Consider the following 15784-nt stretch of genomic DNA (forward strand, 5'->3'; position numbering starts at 1 on the left):
TTACTTGCATTGTACGTTTATTTAGAAGTGTAGCAATAATAAACTACAAAAATCACCAAATGTCCGGCAATTTCCTGTAAAATGTGTTAGTTGTTACCGGTTGCTTCATCGCTGCCCTCCCCAGTTAGAACAGGGAGTGGGACTGACACAAGGACGGACTGATCAAATCTCCGTGACTCCGAGGAATGGTAAATAGAGTCAATGAATGTCGGTATTTGCCGGGCTAGAACCTCACCCATCGTTGGCGATGGGCTGGAGGTGGAGCGGAAGGGAGATCGTCTCTGTCCACTCCTGCTGGTGACGGCCGCCGGGAGCCGCCTGGGTCTGTTCCGCCTCACACAGCGACAGGTCACAGCGCACCAGGTTACTGGCCTGACCACTTTGGGCAAGTTTGGGCTGTGATCTAGGGTTAGAACGTCTGGTGTGGGAGGTCCCCCGGTTCAGGAGGAATGCTCCATCTGGAGATCACATCAAAGCTTCTAGGGTTTGGGATTTTGGGTCTTAATAACCCGACACTCCACGCGGTTTAAGCGGTACAACTGAACTCTTCCTGCAGACTACGTTACACACCCGCAGTATGATCGAACCCACTTTTCTGCATCCCAGTGACAAGAGTGTCAGAGGGACCCCCCCCCCCCTTTCCACCTCGCCGGAGTCCGGGGAAGCCGGAGCTGCAGTGAGGGACGGAGAGAAGGCGACAGGGCAACTTCGCCCCCGTTACCAGTTTGTTCAATTAGGCTGAAGATATTTGCTCTAAGTTTTCTATTTCCCAATCTTTTAAGATAAATGTCAGAATTCTTTAGGGAAGGGAAAAGCAGCCGGATCCAACGTCTAGGATTTCTGTCAACACGGCAGGGAAGCCTCATTCAACACGCTGTCTGCCGTTCTCTGGGAACGTCGCAGGAATCGGTGACAGTAAAATACACCGGAGGGCGAGCACAGACCCACCCTAACACCTGTTGCTCAGTTCCCTTCACACTCCCGTACCCGAGGCGGCGCCGTCCGATCCGGATCGAGGAGTCAACATCGAGAACTCATCACTGCCACACCTTCTGTTGATGATCAATAATCAGCAGCTGGTCTGTCGGCGAGTTTACACACACACGAGCAGTCCAATTAGTTTACAGTTTAGAGGTAAAATTTCTTATGAACTAATCATCTCAGGAGAAATCCCCGATCCGACAGGGACGTGTCCGGACTGACTGCCCTGGCCGCTGGAGCCAGAACGTGCACCCAGCGTTGGGAATTCAGGCTCTGGTTAAAAATAGTCCGTTCTATTCCGTGACGGCTTCAGCAAAGGGCAAAGTCAGCAGCTCCCGCCCTCAGAGTACAGAGGGACAGAGGGACACGGCCGGGGAGGGCGGCGGACGGAGTCTGACCCGCAGTGAGTAATTTCTCTCACCCCGCCGTGTTTTAATGTTAACCTGTCCCGGTCAGCAGCCATTTGTTCCCTTTCACCTTTCACCATGACTTCGTTTAAAGGAAACCTGTCACAATTAGTTGTTTAACTGGAGAACGTGTGCATTTTAAGCGACTCTCCCGCGCCTGAGCGTCCGAGAATCGCTCGGCAACTGCTGTCGTTCTAAGTCAAGGTTGGAACAGGCGGAGCCCCCGCCGGCCCGAGGTCTGTGGAACCTCCTCCAACCTGCACGTCCTCGCATCAATGTGCACTTCCTCAGTCTAACCTTCTATTTCAGGGAGGCCCCCTCCCTCTCCACCGCCCGACACCCCCCGAAAGGTACAGTAATTCCGACGGCACCCGGCCGATTATTTGAACAGATTTAACACAAACATTGATCCTGAACCAAATCCAACAGAACATTCTTAACGTGTCCACCCAGTGTTAAAGGACACAATGTTTTATCCTTCTGAGTTTTACCATTTGGGGATTTTTGTGCCCCTCTCTCCCCACGCCCCACCTCCCTCCCCCGCCCCCTCCCCTGCCTCTCCCCTCCAAAGCGTGCCCACTCACACTTCACCTATCTGGCCGATCGGTTTCCGTGAGCGGTTCCCCAGCCATCACGCCGCCCGCTGCTGACTTTGATAGTGAGCCCCCACACTCGGCCCGTTCCGATTAGACATTCACCGACAGAATCAACAACACAGCCCAGACCCCTCGGTTCACCAATATTCATTTTGCTTCCATCCCCAAAACATGAAGTCACAGCTGTTTCCACGTTCCCTTTAATCCCAATAATTGGCCTGATTTACTGGTAAAGCTACTGGTGAGCACTCAGAGATGGGACCAAGAACACCGCTGAGGGGTTGGTGGACGGAATTTACCTGATGCTGGTACTGGATCCAAACACTGGGGGAAATGTCAGCATCCACACTGCTGCTCTGATGGGGAACAAATTTTCTTGGATAAATATCGGAGAGAAAAATAAATGGCTTCATCGATGGAGTTTTATCTGCAACAGGTTCCTGAAAACGTGTTGGATTTGTAAACTCTCAGCAATTGCAACGAAAAAACACTGAAGTTTCATTAATGATTTGAACATTGAAGTTTCCGGTTTATAGACAAAATGCTGAGTTTTTTTCCTCCCAAGTTGATTACAAATGATTATCCCCGAACACTGAGCAGCGGAGAGCAGAGTGAAGCTGGAATGATGACTCCAAGACCAAACGATTGAAGGACCCTGCACGTTCGCCCCAGAGCATCTGGTGGCAGTGCCAGGCCTTGTGTTGTGACAAAGGCAATTAGAACATAGAACATGGAACATTACAGCACAGGACAGGCTCTTCGGCCCACAATGTTGTGCCGACATTTTATCCTGCTCTAAGATCTATCTAACCCTTCCCTCCCACATAGCCCCCTATTTTTCTATCATTCATGTGTCTATCTAAGAGTCTCTTAAGTGTCCCTAATGCATCTGACCCCACAACATCTGCAGGCAGTGCGTTCCACATACCCACCACTCTCCGTGTAAAAAACTTACCCCTGACATCCCCCTTATACCTTCCTCCAATCACCTTAAAATTATATCCCCTCGTGTTAGCCATTGTCATCCTGGGAAAAAGTCTCTGACTGTCCACTCGATCTATGCCTCTTATCATCTTGTGCACCTCTATCAAGCCCCCTCTCATCCTCCCTCTCTCCAAAGAGAAAAGCCCGAGCTTGCTCAACTGATCCTCATAAGACATGCTCTCCAATCCAGGCAACATCCCGGTAAATCTCCTCTGCACCCTCTCTAAAGCTTCCACATCCTTTCTATAATGAGGCGACCAGAACCAAACACAATACTTCAAGTATTGTCTGACCAGAGTTCCATACAGCTGCAACATCACCTCGCGGCTCTTGAACTCAGTCCCCTGACTAATGAAGGCCGACACTCCATATGCCTTCTTAACCTGCGTGCCAACCTTGAGGGATCTATGGACATGGACCCCAAGATCCTTCTGTTCCTCCACACTGCTAAGAGTCCTGCCATTAGCCTTGTATTCTGCCTTCAAATTCAATCTCCCAAAATGTATCACTTCACACTTATCAGGGTTGAACTCCATCTGCCACTTCTCAGCCCAGCTCCGCATCCTATCAATATCCTGTTGTAATCTACAGCAAATTAGCCAGTCTGTGAACAACAAAAAGTTACAGACAGCATTAAATGATTAGTGATTGGCATTGGATACCCCAGAATCATTCTTCTCCATCTAAGAGGTGTTGGGGCTTGATTTGATCTAACACCTAAATGACAGAACTTTTAACAGTTCAACACTCTGTAAGTACTGGAACGGTGTAACCAAAGATCAGGTGCCCACCCTCGGGCTCAGACCCAGAACTCGGAGACAATGCAGTGGCTGCTGACACTGGCTCCTGATCAGGTTCTCTGATTCCCATTTGGCTCCTGTGTCAATGAAGATACCTCAACCTGACTCTTTGAATTAGTCAACCAGGTTCCTGTTACACCTGTAACCAAATGAAATTCAGGAGCTGTAAAGCTCTTGCGGAATAATGTTTGATATCTGCTTGGATGAACTCAATATACTGTAGATTACAAAGAGCTGAGAGAATGAAATGCATGAGATTGGTGCAGGAGGAAAGCATGCCATCCCCAATGTTACTTATACAGTATTGTGTTCCCTGAAGGAATATTGTGGAATATTTCGCAGACTGGTTCTAACATAATGGGAACACTTTAGACTGGAGAATGTTCATTCGAAATGCAAATCCCAAGGAAAGATTTTCTCTGTTCTCCACTAATGAAAAAGTTTTAAACCTAATTCTCATAATTTTTCATGCACCTTGTTCTCCCCTCCTCTCTCAGTCAGAGCGAGGATACAGCTCTCCTTGTCCTCACCTTCTACCCCACCTCCACGTTCAACAGGTCATTCTCCATAGTTTTCACTGCCTCCAGTGAGATTCCCCATAGCAGACACATCTTCAGCATTCCATTGAGACCATTCCCTTCTTCCCTGGTCTGGTCTTTCCATCGCCCCCAACCACTCCTCTTGCCACTTTTGCAGCAACTGCAGGATTTGCTACACCTGTCCTTTCACCTCTTCCTTTCCCACCACCCAGGGACCCAGATAAAGCAGCGATTCACGTGCACCAGTGTAGAGTACTGCATTTGGTGTTCACAGTGTGGTCTCCTATGCACTGGAGAAACTGAACTCCAAATGGGTAACTGCTTTGGACAATACCTTCAATTAGTCTGCAGCAACAACCCTGATTTTCCTGTCACTTTAATTCTCCATCCTTTCAGAGCTCTCTGTCTTCAGCCTCCAACACTGCTCCAGAGACGCGTACGCTTGGGGAACAGCACCTCATCTTCCAACCATTACAACCCTTGGGACTAAATATTTTGTTTTTAATTTCAGGAAAAATCCTCTTTATCACAGATATGGATTATAGCCTTTTTGCTTTATATTTGTATTATTTTTCTACAACTGCTGGTTTTTAAAATAATTGTAACCTTGACAATTTTAGTCACACAGACACTTACCTCCATCTCTCCTCTTCTCATTTTTCCAGTTCTAATGAAGAGAAGGGGGCCAATATCCTTGCGGCGAGATTTGCTAAGGTGGTACAGGAGGGTTTAAACTAGTTTGTGAGGGGGAAGGGAACCGGAGGAGTAGGTCAGAGGAAGAAGGGAATGGGGAAAAGTTAGATCAAACAGGCAGAGAGGCTTTGGGGAAGGAGAAGCAGAATACAGGCTGTAAAAGTAGTAAGGTAGATGGACTGAAGTGTGTTTACTTAAATGCAAGAAGTGTCAGGAATAAGGGGGATGAGCTGAGGGCTTGGATAAGTATGGGGGACTATGATATCGTGGCTATTACTGAGACGTGGCTGACGTCAGGAGAGGAGTGGATATTGAATATTCCTGGTTTTCAGTGTTTTAAGAGGGATAGGGAAGGGGGGAGAAGAGGAGGAGGGATGGCGATACTGGTCAGGGACACTGTTACGGCTGTGGAAAAGATGGATGTTGTAGAAGGATCATCTCTAGAGTCCGTATGGGTGGAGTTAAGGAACAAGAAAGGAGCAGTTACTCTACTAGGAGTATTCTATAGGCCCCCCGGTAGCAGTAGAGATATAGAGGAGCAGATTGCCAGGCAGTGTTTGGAGAGAAGCAGAAATAACAGGGTTGTTATAATGGGAGACTTCAACTTCCCAAATATAGACTGGAACCTGCTTAGTGCCAAAGGTTTAGATGGGACAGAATTTGTTAAGTGTGTCCAGGAGGGATTCCTGACGCAGTATGTTGACGGGCCGACTAGAGGGAATGCCATGTTAGATCTAGTTTTAGGAAATGAACCGGGACAGGTGAAGGATCTATTGGTGGGTGAGCATTTGGGGGACAGTGACCATTGCTCCATAACCTTTAAAATTGTCATGGACAGGGACAGGTGCAGAGAGGACAAGAGGTTTTTCAATTGGGGAAGGGCTAACTACGAGGCTATAAGGAGAGAACTTGGGAGTGTAAATTGGGATGTCCTTTTTGAAGGAAAATGTACCATGGGGATGTGGTCGATATTCAAGGATCTTATGCAGGATGTTAGGGATAAATATGTCCCGGTGAGGCAGAGAAGGAATGGCGTGGTGAAGGAACCGTGGGTGACGAGAGAGGTGGAACGACTTGTTAGGGAGAAGAAGGTAACATATGTGAGGTATAAGCAGCAAGGTTCAGACAGGGCCCGTGAGGAATATAAGGTAGCGAGGAAGGAACTTAAGAAAGGGCTGAGGAGAGCTAGAAGGGGACATGAAAAGGCTTTGGCTAGTAGGGTTAAGGAAAATCCCAAGGCCTTTTTCAAGTACGTGAAGGGTAGGAGGATGGTTAGGGTGAAGGTAGGTCCGATTAAGGACAAAGGTGGGAGAATTTGCCTGGAGGCGGCGGAAGTGGGAGAAGTTCTGAATGAGTACTTCTCTTCGGTATTCACCAGGGAGAGGGGTCTTGATGATGCAGAAGGGAGTGCTGGTAGGGGTAATGTTCTCGAGGTTGTTGATATCAAGAGAGAGGATGTGTTGAAGTTGTTAAATAATATTAAGACAGATAAATCTCCGGGGCCTGACGGGATTTTCCCCAGGCTGCTTCGAGAGGCTAGGGAGGAGATTGCTGAACCGCTGGTAAGGATCTTTGAGTCCTCGTTGTCCGTGGGGATGGTGCCGGAGGATTGGAGGATTGCGAATGTGGTCCCCTTGTTCAAAAAAGGTAATAGGGATAGGCCAGGGAATTATAGACCGGTGAGTCTCACGTCTGTGGTGGGTAAGCTGTTAGAAAGGATTCTAAGGGATAGGATTTATGAACACCTAGAGAATCATGGACTGATTAGGGACAACCAGCATGGCTTTGTGAAGGGAAGATCTTGCTTCACAAGCCTGATAGAGTTCTTTGAGGAGGTGACCAGGAAGATTGATGAGGGCAGTGTGGTGGATGCGGTTTACATGGATTTTAGTAAGGCATTTGATAAGGTTCCTCATGGTAGGCTTCTTCAGAAGGTCAGAGGCCGAGGGATCCAAGGAAGCTTGGCTGTGTGGATTAGGAATTGGCTTGCATGTAGAAAGCAGAGGGTTGTGGTGGAAGGAGTGCCCTCGGATTGGAAGGCAGTGACTAGTGGTGTCCCGCAGGGATCGGTTCTGGGACCTCTACTTTTTGTGATATTTATAGATGACTTAGATGAGGGGGTGGAGGGCTGGGTTAGTAAGTTTGTGGACGACACTAAGATAGGCGGTGTTGTGGATAGTGTGGAGGGCTGTCGGAGCTTACAGAGGGATATTGATAGGATGCAGAGCTGGGCTGACAAGTGGCAGATGGAGTTCAATCCGGAGAAGTGTGAGGTGGTACACTTTGGAAGGACAAACTCCAGGGCAGAGTACAGGGTAAACGGCAAGGCACTTGGCAGTGTGGAGGAGCAGAGGGATCTGGGGGTTCATATTCACAGTTCATTGAAAGTTGCCTCACAGGTGGAAAGAGCAGTTAAGAAGGCCAATGGGATGTTGGCTTTCATAAGTCGCGGGATTGAGTTTAAGAGCCGCGAGGTTATGATGCAGCTTTACAAAACTCTAGTTAGGCCACATTTAGAGTACTGTGTTCAGTTCTGGTTGCCTCATTATAGGAAGGATGTGGAGGCATTGGAGAGGGTGCAGAGGAGATTTACCAGAATGCTGCCTGGATTGGAGGGTATTGAATATGAGGAGAGGCTTAAGGTGCTAGGGCTTTATTCACTGGAAAGGAGGAGGATGAGAGGAGACATGATAGAGGTATATAAAATATTGAGAGGAATAGATAGAGTAGACAGTCAGCGCCTCCTTCCCAGGGCACCAATGCTCAAGACGAGAGGTCATGGCTTTAAGGTTATGGGTGGGAGGTTCAGGGGAGATGTCAGAGGGAGTTTTTTCACCCAGAGAGTGGTTGGTGCATGGAATGCACTGCCTGGGGTGGTGGTGGAGGCAGATACATTGAACAGGTTCAAGAGCTTGTTGGATAGGCATATGGAGGAATGTGAGATAGAGGGATATGCGGGAGGAAGGGGTTAGGTAGTGTGAGGGTGGTCTGATGGACGGCATGACACGGTGGGCCGAAGGGCCTGTTTTGTGCTGTATGGTTCTATGGTTCTATGGTTCTTGAGCCAAAATGTTGGCTGTTCCTCTCCCAGCCAAGGCTGCCCAACATTTTGAATATTTCCAGTATTCTCTGCTTTTGCTACACAAGAAATTTTGTGTAAAAAATAAATTCATCATGTAATCCCATTACGATCTCCCTTGATCAGTGTAGATGTCAAGAAACCAACTCCAATCACACAAGAGATGCTTTCATTGTCAGTTCACAAGGTCTGTGCTCACGTTTTGTGTGAAGATTTCTGCAATTATTTTGTACCAAACATCCAGGTCAATGATATTTGGAGAAACCCCCCCAGCTCAGCTACTTCCCCTGGCACGATGCTCTCCGGCAGTGTAGAAACCCGAAAAAAGGGAAACGCCTACAATGCAGTGAAGGTGGATCCCAACGATGATTACGTTACGCCAGGAGCATTCGAGCTGGAGCGACTATTCTGGAAGGGTTCTGTGAAATTCGCTCATGTCAATGAAGTTTGGCCAGGCATTTACATAGGAGACGAGTAAGTTCCACATTAAACTGCACTGGGATTCCACCAATACATGATATCTATGGTAAATGTATAAAATAAAACTAACAATTACTGTAAATCATTGGACATCTCACAGGGGTGAATCAATGAGCTTCTCTAGGCTTGGGCGGAATGATCCCAAGAAGTGGGGCAGGAGGAGCCCATTCAGCCCTTCAGCAAGGTCATGGCTGATCTTCTGCCGCAGCAACGTTTTCCTGCACCATTCCTAATGACGTTAGCAGGGACAGAGATGAGGTCCTACATAGAGAATTTAGGAAGCTGGGTAGAAAGTTAAAAAGCAGGGTCATAATCTCCAGATTACTCCTTGTGCCACGAACTAGTGATAGTGCAGTTGAATGTGTGGCTCAAGAGCTGGTGTAGGAGGGAGGGCTTCAGATGTCTGTGGTGACCAAGATGCCAAATTAAGATAAGAGATAAGATATTTATTTATTAGTCACACGTACATCGAAACACACAGTGAAATGCATCTTTTTGCATTACTGAGAATGTGCTGGGGGCAGCCCACAAGTGTCACCACTCTTCCGGTGCCAACATAGCATGCCCACAGCTCCTAACCTGTACGTCTTTGGAATGTGGGAGGAAACCCACACAGACACACAGGGAGAACTTATCCCATCTGCCTATACATGGTCTGTATCCCTCCATTCCCTGCCCATTCATGTGTTCTTGTCTAAATGCCTCTTAAACATCACAACTGTGTCTGCTTTCACCACTTCCTCTTGCAGCACATCCCAGGCACCTACCCCTCTCACCTTAAACCTATGCTCTCTAGAATTTGACATCTGCACCCTGGGGAAAAAGAAATCTTCTCTCTTCCTGCCTAAATCATTAGTACCAATATGGACCAGGACCTCTGGCTGCTCATCTCCCCTTTCAGAATGTCCTGTGCCCACTCAGAGACATCCTTGACCCTGGCATCACAGAGCCAATGTACCATCCTGGAGTCTCACTTTTGGCCACTGAAATGCCCCTGACTAAAGAGTCCCCTATCACTATTGCTCATCTGGACTTTGACCCACCTGGCTGTACAACAGAGCCTCTTTGAATCCTCTTGAAGCCTCAATGCCCATCATTACACATAATCCCACTTAGTTTCAAGTCATCAGCAAACTTGGAAATGTTACATTTGATCCCTTCAGTCAAATCTTCAACGTAAATGGTGAACCACTGGGGCCCCAGCATTGATCCCTGTGGTCCTCCAGTGATCATGGTCTACAAGTCCAAGGAGGACCCACTGTTTGCTTCCTGTCCAATAACCAGTTCTCAATCAGCATCAGTACATTAGCCCCAAATCTCTGCACTCTATTTTTGTTGACCAACCTCCTGTGTGGGACCTTATCAAAAGCCTTCTGAAATTCTAAATACACCACAACCACTGGTTAATTACCTTTTCCAATAGTCACATCCTCAAAGAACTTCAGTGGGTTAGTCAAACATAATTTTCCTTTCTCAAATCCATGCCGACTCTACTCAGTTCTAGGTGTTCTGTTATTACATCCTTCATTATAGATTTAGCACCTTCCCTACCCACTGATGTTGGGTTACAGGTCAGTAGTTTTTTCTCTCCCTCTGCTCTTAAATCGTGGGATCACATTTGCTCCCCTCTAATCCTTAGGACATATTCCAGAACCTTCAGAATTTTGGAAGTTGATCACCATGTTTCCTTTCTGTAGAGCCACCTCTTTCAAAACCCTGGGGTGGAGATCACATCCTTGGGATTTATCAGCTTTCAGTATTTCCTCATCTTGCACTTCTTCACACTAACACATTTCCTTAAATTCCTCATTCTTGCTAGACCCATGACTCGCTGGGATTCCTGACACCAGTTTTTCTGTCTGTTTTTATGTTTCTCTCCAGCTTATCCTTATCCTATCTTTCTTTAGTAATTTCATGGTCCCCTGAGTTCTAAAATGCTCTCAATCCTCAGGCCTGAACTTCCTTGGATTTATGACCATCTCTAATTCCTCCCATCAGCTGCAGACAGAGCACTTTCGTGACTTAAAGGACCATTTCATTGTTGTATGTTGTGCAATGCCTGTTCACCATTTTCCCCAAGCCCCACCGCCAGTTCACCCCTCATATCTTCCTTGTTTTAAATTAAGGACCAACTTTGAATTGGATTATAACGGTTTCAAACTCAGTGTTAAGTTCTATCATATTACAGCCATACTTCCCTCAAGGTTGCCTGACAACAAGATGATCAATTAACCCCTTTTTATTGCACGATCTGAAAACTAAGATAATCCTTTGCCAGCTTGTTCCTCAATGTATTCATCTGGGAAACGTCTCCTCTACATTTGAGTCTGTCAGTAGCTGTGCCTTTGACAGTACCGTATTTGTTGTCCTTAATGTGTCAAGTTGTGTCTCAAGTAACAAATCAGTGTGGAAATATTCACAAGTGTGATGCAATTAGTTATTTTTAGAAAACACTCTGATATGAAATTGTTGCTTGCTGATACACAAGAAATAATCATTTACATTTTGTTATTAGTATTCAGAGACAATATTAAACAAAACAGAACACTGAACCTACTAAAACTCCGGTGACGAACAAGAAGCCCTTCCCATTACCAATTGTTGTCATTTCTGATCTGATAGCTTCATTACATTTCATAAATTACAGGAGGCCATTCGGCCCATTGGGTCTGTGCTGGCTCTTTAAAAGAGGTCACGCATTAGTCCCACTTCACTGCTCTTTCCCATCACTAATGGGTGGAGACCAGAGCAACCAAACTTGACTCTTTCACTTCAGCCCCTTGAAATCAGGCACTAAAACAGAGAAATCTATTGGGGTAGTTTTATATATACTATTTATTTCTGGGAGGGAACAAAATTAGCTTTAAAGCAAAAAGCATATGTTCTTCATAGAAAACAATAATTAACCTTCAATAGAAAATTAGATACAGAGCTGAAAAATATTGTATATTGGGATAAGAGCAGTTGAGTGGAACGAACGAGAAAGCTGAATGAGAAAGCAGCACAATGGGCCAAATGGCCTCATGATGATTCTGTAAGTTTTCCCTTTTTAGTTTTCTATCATCCTGTTCTCTGAAAACCTTTTTTTTAATTATGTGCAATGAAGAACATGAATTCTTATCCAAAACTGTTCAACTTTCTCAAAAATATAATCACAATAGTAAACCTATCCTGATTTTTTTTGCTGGTTGGATTGGCCAGTCAGCCACAGACTGATGTGCAGCTTCTGGCCCAAGTGTGAACTGATTGAAACTTGGTGAACTCCCAATTCCACCTCAGTGGTGGTTACACCAGTGCCAGAAGATGCATCCTGGGAATGGGGAATAAGGGCTGATGTTTTATCTAAGGTGGAAGACTCTTGAACAGACCTCTTGTATGATAAGATGGACTCGACCTCACATTCTACCTCGCCATGGCCCTTGCACCTTATTGTCTGCCTGCACTGCACTTTCTCTGTAACTGTAACACTTTATTCTGCATTCTGTTATTTTCTGTTCTGTTTTTTCCCTTGTACTACCTCAAAGTACTTATGTTTTGAAATGATCTGCATGGATGGCTTGCAAAACTAAGTTTTTCACTGTACCTCAGTACATGTGACAATAATAAAACAGTTCCAAGAAGAAACAAGAAACTTGTTTTGCTTTAAAAGTCTTAATGTTGCCTGCCCTGGCTTGAGCCTATATATTTTATCACAGGGTGACAGCATTGGATCGGTATGCAGTAGAAAAGATGGGGTTCACTCACATCCTAAATGCAGCCCACGGTCGCTGGAATGTGGACACAGGAGATGAATACTACAGGGACATGCCCATTGATTACTACGGTGTGGAGGCTGCAGACCTGACAACTTTCAATTTGAGTGAATTCTTCTATCCTGCTGCCCAGTACATTGACAGAGCTCTAAGCACACCTGGCTGTAAGTAACACTGGATGTCTCTGACCACAGGTTGAAATCCCATGAATGGTGGGGAACCAAGTCACTGTTAAATGTCCAGAAACATCTTTCCATCAGTTGCACTCAAGAAACTTGCTTCCAAACTCCAGAAAGGAAAAAGGAACAGAAATAATTTAATGGCACAGTAAAAATGAATATTTCCAAAGAAGTTATTTGGCAAAGATGATTAATTTGCCTTACTCACATCCAAACATTTGATTTGTGCAACACATTGTTCTAAACAGGTCAAAGCAGCAGTGAAGAGCCCTTGGCCATCCATTGTGAGGGTGGGCTGGTTGGGACCAGACGTGTCTCAGATGCAAGTTGGAGGAAGCTGGACAAGGGGAGAAAGAAGAGTCAATGTTGAAAGAAAAAAGTTCTGGGGGACAACAAATCAATTTTTAAGTAGGTCAAAAATTCTGCCAACTTTCTATTGCCACACAAAAACCTCTTGAAAACTGATCTTCAGCCTGTTCTTTCCCACAGAATTTATTTCTTCCTGCCTTGACTGTATTCTCGCTCCTTGCCCAGCTTCATCAAACATGCCTCTTTTCTTACTCTGATAAAAGTTCAACCACCTGAAATGTCATCACTACTCCTCTCTCCATAGATGCTTCCTGACCGGCTGAGTATCTCCAGCATTTCCTGGTTTTAATTGAAAATTGACTTTATTTTAATTATTATTTATTGTGAAGTGATGGGAGATGCTGTTTGAGCAGAGGTGCAGGGGAGATTTAGCCAAGGCATTAAAATGACGAATGTTTGGAGAGAGTAAGTACAGAAAGTCTTCCACAGCCGGCTGATACACATCAGGAAAATGAAGTGAGGGAGCCTGGGGAGAGCCGTTCCTCCTCACATTGAGTTGTTGTGACCTGGGACATCCTGCTGGGAAGGGCAACGGATGCAAATTCAATTGTAACTTTTGAAGGGGAAGTGGATAAATGCTTAGAATGGAAACATTTGTAGGGCTAAGAAGCAGGAGCAAGGGAGTGGACCAATTAGGAAACTCTTTCAAAGAGCTGCCAAAGGAACAATGGGCCAGAAATTGAATGAGCTAATCTTACATTTATCTGTCTGTTTTACAAGCTACAAATAATCGGTTCAGCAATTTAGTTTTTTTTAAAACTCTGCCTAGTGTTCAATCTAGTTTTTTGTCTGTTATCCAAGTTCAGCCAATAGTTGCCCTGGACTTCATCCAAACTGCAACATTCTTAAGTGGTCAAGTCCATCATGAGCCACGGCCAATATTGAACACAGGCAGATTTAATCTGATGTGCTTTGCAGTAACTAATGTAACAGTACTCCTCTATGGATCACACAACTAGTTGAGCAACCTATAAGTATCTGTTAATGGGTTCTGCACCAGGGCCCATTAGAAAATGATACTACCCTAGAGGCGGGTTATGTTGGCAAATCACTGAAAAAGGTGACATTTGTACATGTTACTATGAGTCAAAAGAAGCAGAACCTGATTATTAATAGCAGCAGTAAATTATTAAGTCCATCACTGACATTTCAACAGCCCTTTGATTCCCTGTCACAATGTCAGCCTGCAGCTCTGATGTGAGCTACTAGAAATATCTTTCTGTAATAGGGTGCAGTCAGATTGAAACTTTAAGGGCAGTAATATCTTTTACATTTCCCTAGACTGTAATTCCCTCCAGTTTAATAGGTTTGATATTAATGTGCATGTTGCAATTTATTAAAGATTCTGCTTAATTTAACTTGCCAGCATTTGATGTTCATGTTCTAAGACACTCACCATATTGTTGTTATCAGTCACACTTTATTGACTATTGCTGCTGGTTTATTTAAGTTCAGACCTTTGCTTTCTTGCCTTTTAGGTAATTTTCTACCCAAAATTTCACAGAAAGCTCTTTTTGCCAGGAGGTAATTTATTTTACAATCTCCTTGTTGAAACAAAAGCAAATACCACAAATGCTGGAAGTTTGAATCATAAAGAGAAACTGTTGTTAATGTTCAGCAGATTGTGGAGAAATTTACTACTTCCATTCCATTACCTTTCATCATAACTGGTTCAGTATTTCCTGCACTGTGTAGTGAACTGACCTGAACGATCAGTGTGCAAGACAAGTTTTTCGCTGTACCTCGGTACAAGTGACAATAATAAACCAATACCAGTACTAACCTTCCCCCAGTTGTTGGGCAGTCCTATTCTCTGGATGATGCACCAGAGATGTATCAGATACCGTGGGTGCTCTGGGAATAGTGAGCTCACAGCACTTTGATCAAATGGCTATTCTGTTGTAATATGAGCCTTCACCATCAATAGTTGCAAGGTGATTGTTCAGAGGCAGCCAGTGTGGTAATCTTGATTTTAAAATTGTAGGCCTTCACATTCAATATTATTTGTGCTTTATAAATTTTAAACCATTGATGCCATTGCATCTCTCAGGTGCATGTGGCTCCAGTAGCTCGGGTGCTGCAGACATATTTTCCTTATTTGAAACTATTTGTCCTCTACATAAAATCTGTTGTTTTGCCTTTTTCAGCCAAGATCCTAGTCCACTGTGCTAGGGGTCGGAGTCGGTCAGCTTCTCTTGTGCTGGCTTACCTGATGATCTACAAGAACATGACAGTGGTGGATGCAGTTCAGGAAGTACTTAAGCACCGGTGCATTTTACCAAATCGTGGCTTCCTGAAGCAACTGAGAGCACTTGATATAGAGCTGGTGATGGAAAGAAGCATGGCAAAGAATGGAATCAGCACAACTGGAGATGAGAAAGAAATCTGTTAGCATTGTTTTCATTATACAGACAGAATAGAACTCTTTTGTGGAAAACTGCACTGAGCTGTAAATATATTTTCTGATATTCAAGAAAAAGCTTTAATAAGTTGAGCAGATTAACTGTCCCTGATATGAGGATGTCAAGATGCACACAATTTTAAACATGAAATTTCAGGGAATTATAAAACAACCCCAATAAGAAATTCTTACATTTGAGGATGTATTCACTACCTTAATCTATAAGTCAACACATCCTCCTAGGTAACAAGCTATAATTTGAAGTTCAAACAGACACCAACATTAATCCAGAGTAATTTTTAAAATTGGGATATACAACAGAATTGCAATTTATAAAGAAAAACAATAATGCAGAAGAACTTGTAGAGACTCATAAATTAAGTATATTGTGAGTAAACTTCACACATGGTCTGGTTGTTCCCCAACTATAGGCACAAAAGACAAGTAATAGACTGATAAAATAATTTGGAGAGGATTTAGCTTTTAGACTAATATTGTGTGTACAGATTGCACCAATTAATGGC

The 15784-nt window shown here is 44.6% G+C and overlaps 1 protein-coding gene across 1 annotated transcript; it reads left to right on the plus strand.

The window, feature by feature from the left end:
* Window positions 1-269: 269 nt before the first annotated feature.
* Window positions 270-15251, plus strand: LOC127584597 (dual specificity phosphatase 29-like). Its single transcript, XM_052041369.1, has 4 exons — window positions 270-363; window positions 8324-8553; window positions 12255-12475; window positions 15007-15251. Exons 2-4 carry the CDS (start codon window positions 8375-8377, stop codon window positions 15249-15251), a joined length of 645 nt encoding a protein of 214 aa, XP_051897329.1. The 5' UTR covers window positions 270-363; window positions 8324-8374.
* Window positions 15252-15784: the final 533 nt, after the last annotated feature.

Source organism: Pristis pectinata, chromosome 30 (genome assembly GCF_009764475.1).
Source record: "Pristis pectinata isolate sPriPec2 chromosome 30, sPriPec2.1.pri, whole genome shotgun sequence".
Classification (NCBI taxonomy): Eukaryota; Metazoa; Chordata; class Chondrichthyes; order Rhinopristiformes; family Pristidae; genus Pristis; species Pristis pectinata.

What these genes read in the sequence shown, in the direction of transcription:
- LOC127584597 (XM_052041369.1), top strand. Translation starts at nt 8,375, where the DNA reads ATGCTCTCCGGCAGTGTAGAAACCCGAAAAAAGGGAAACGCCTACAAT. An exon ending in GGCATTTACATAGGAGACGA is followed by an intron (nt 8,554 to 12,254) that starts GTAAGTTCCACA and finishes ATTTTATCACAG; the next exon opens with GGTGACAGCATTGGATCGGT. An exon ending in AGCTCTAAGCACACCTGGCT is followed by an intron (nt 12,476 to 15,006) that starts GTAAGTAACACT and finishes TGCCTTTTTCAG; the next exon opens with CCAAGATCCTAGTCCACTGT.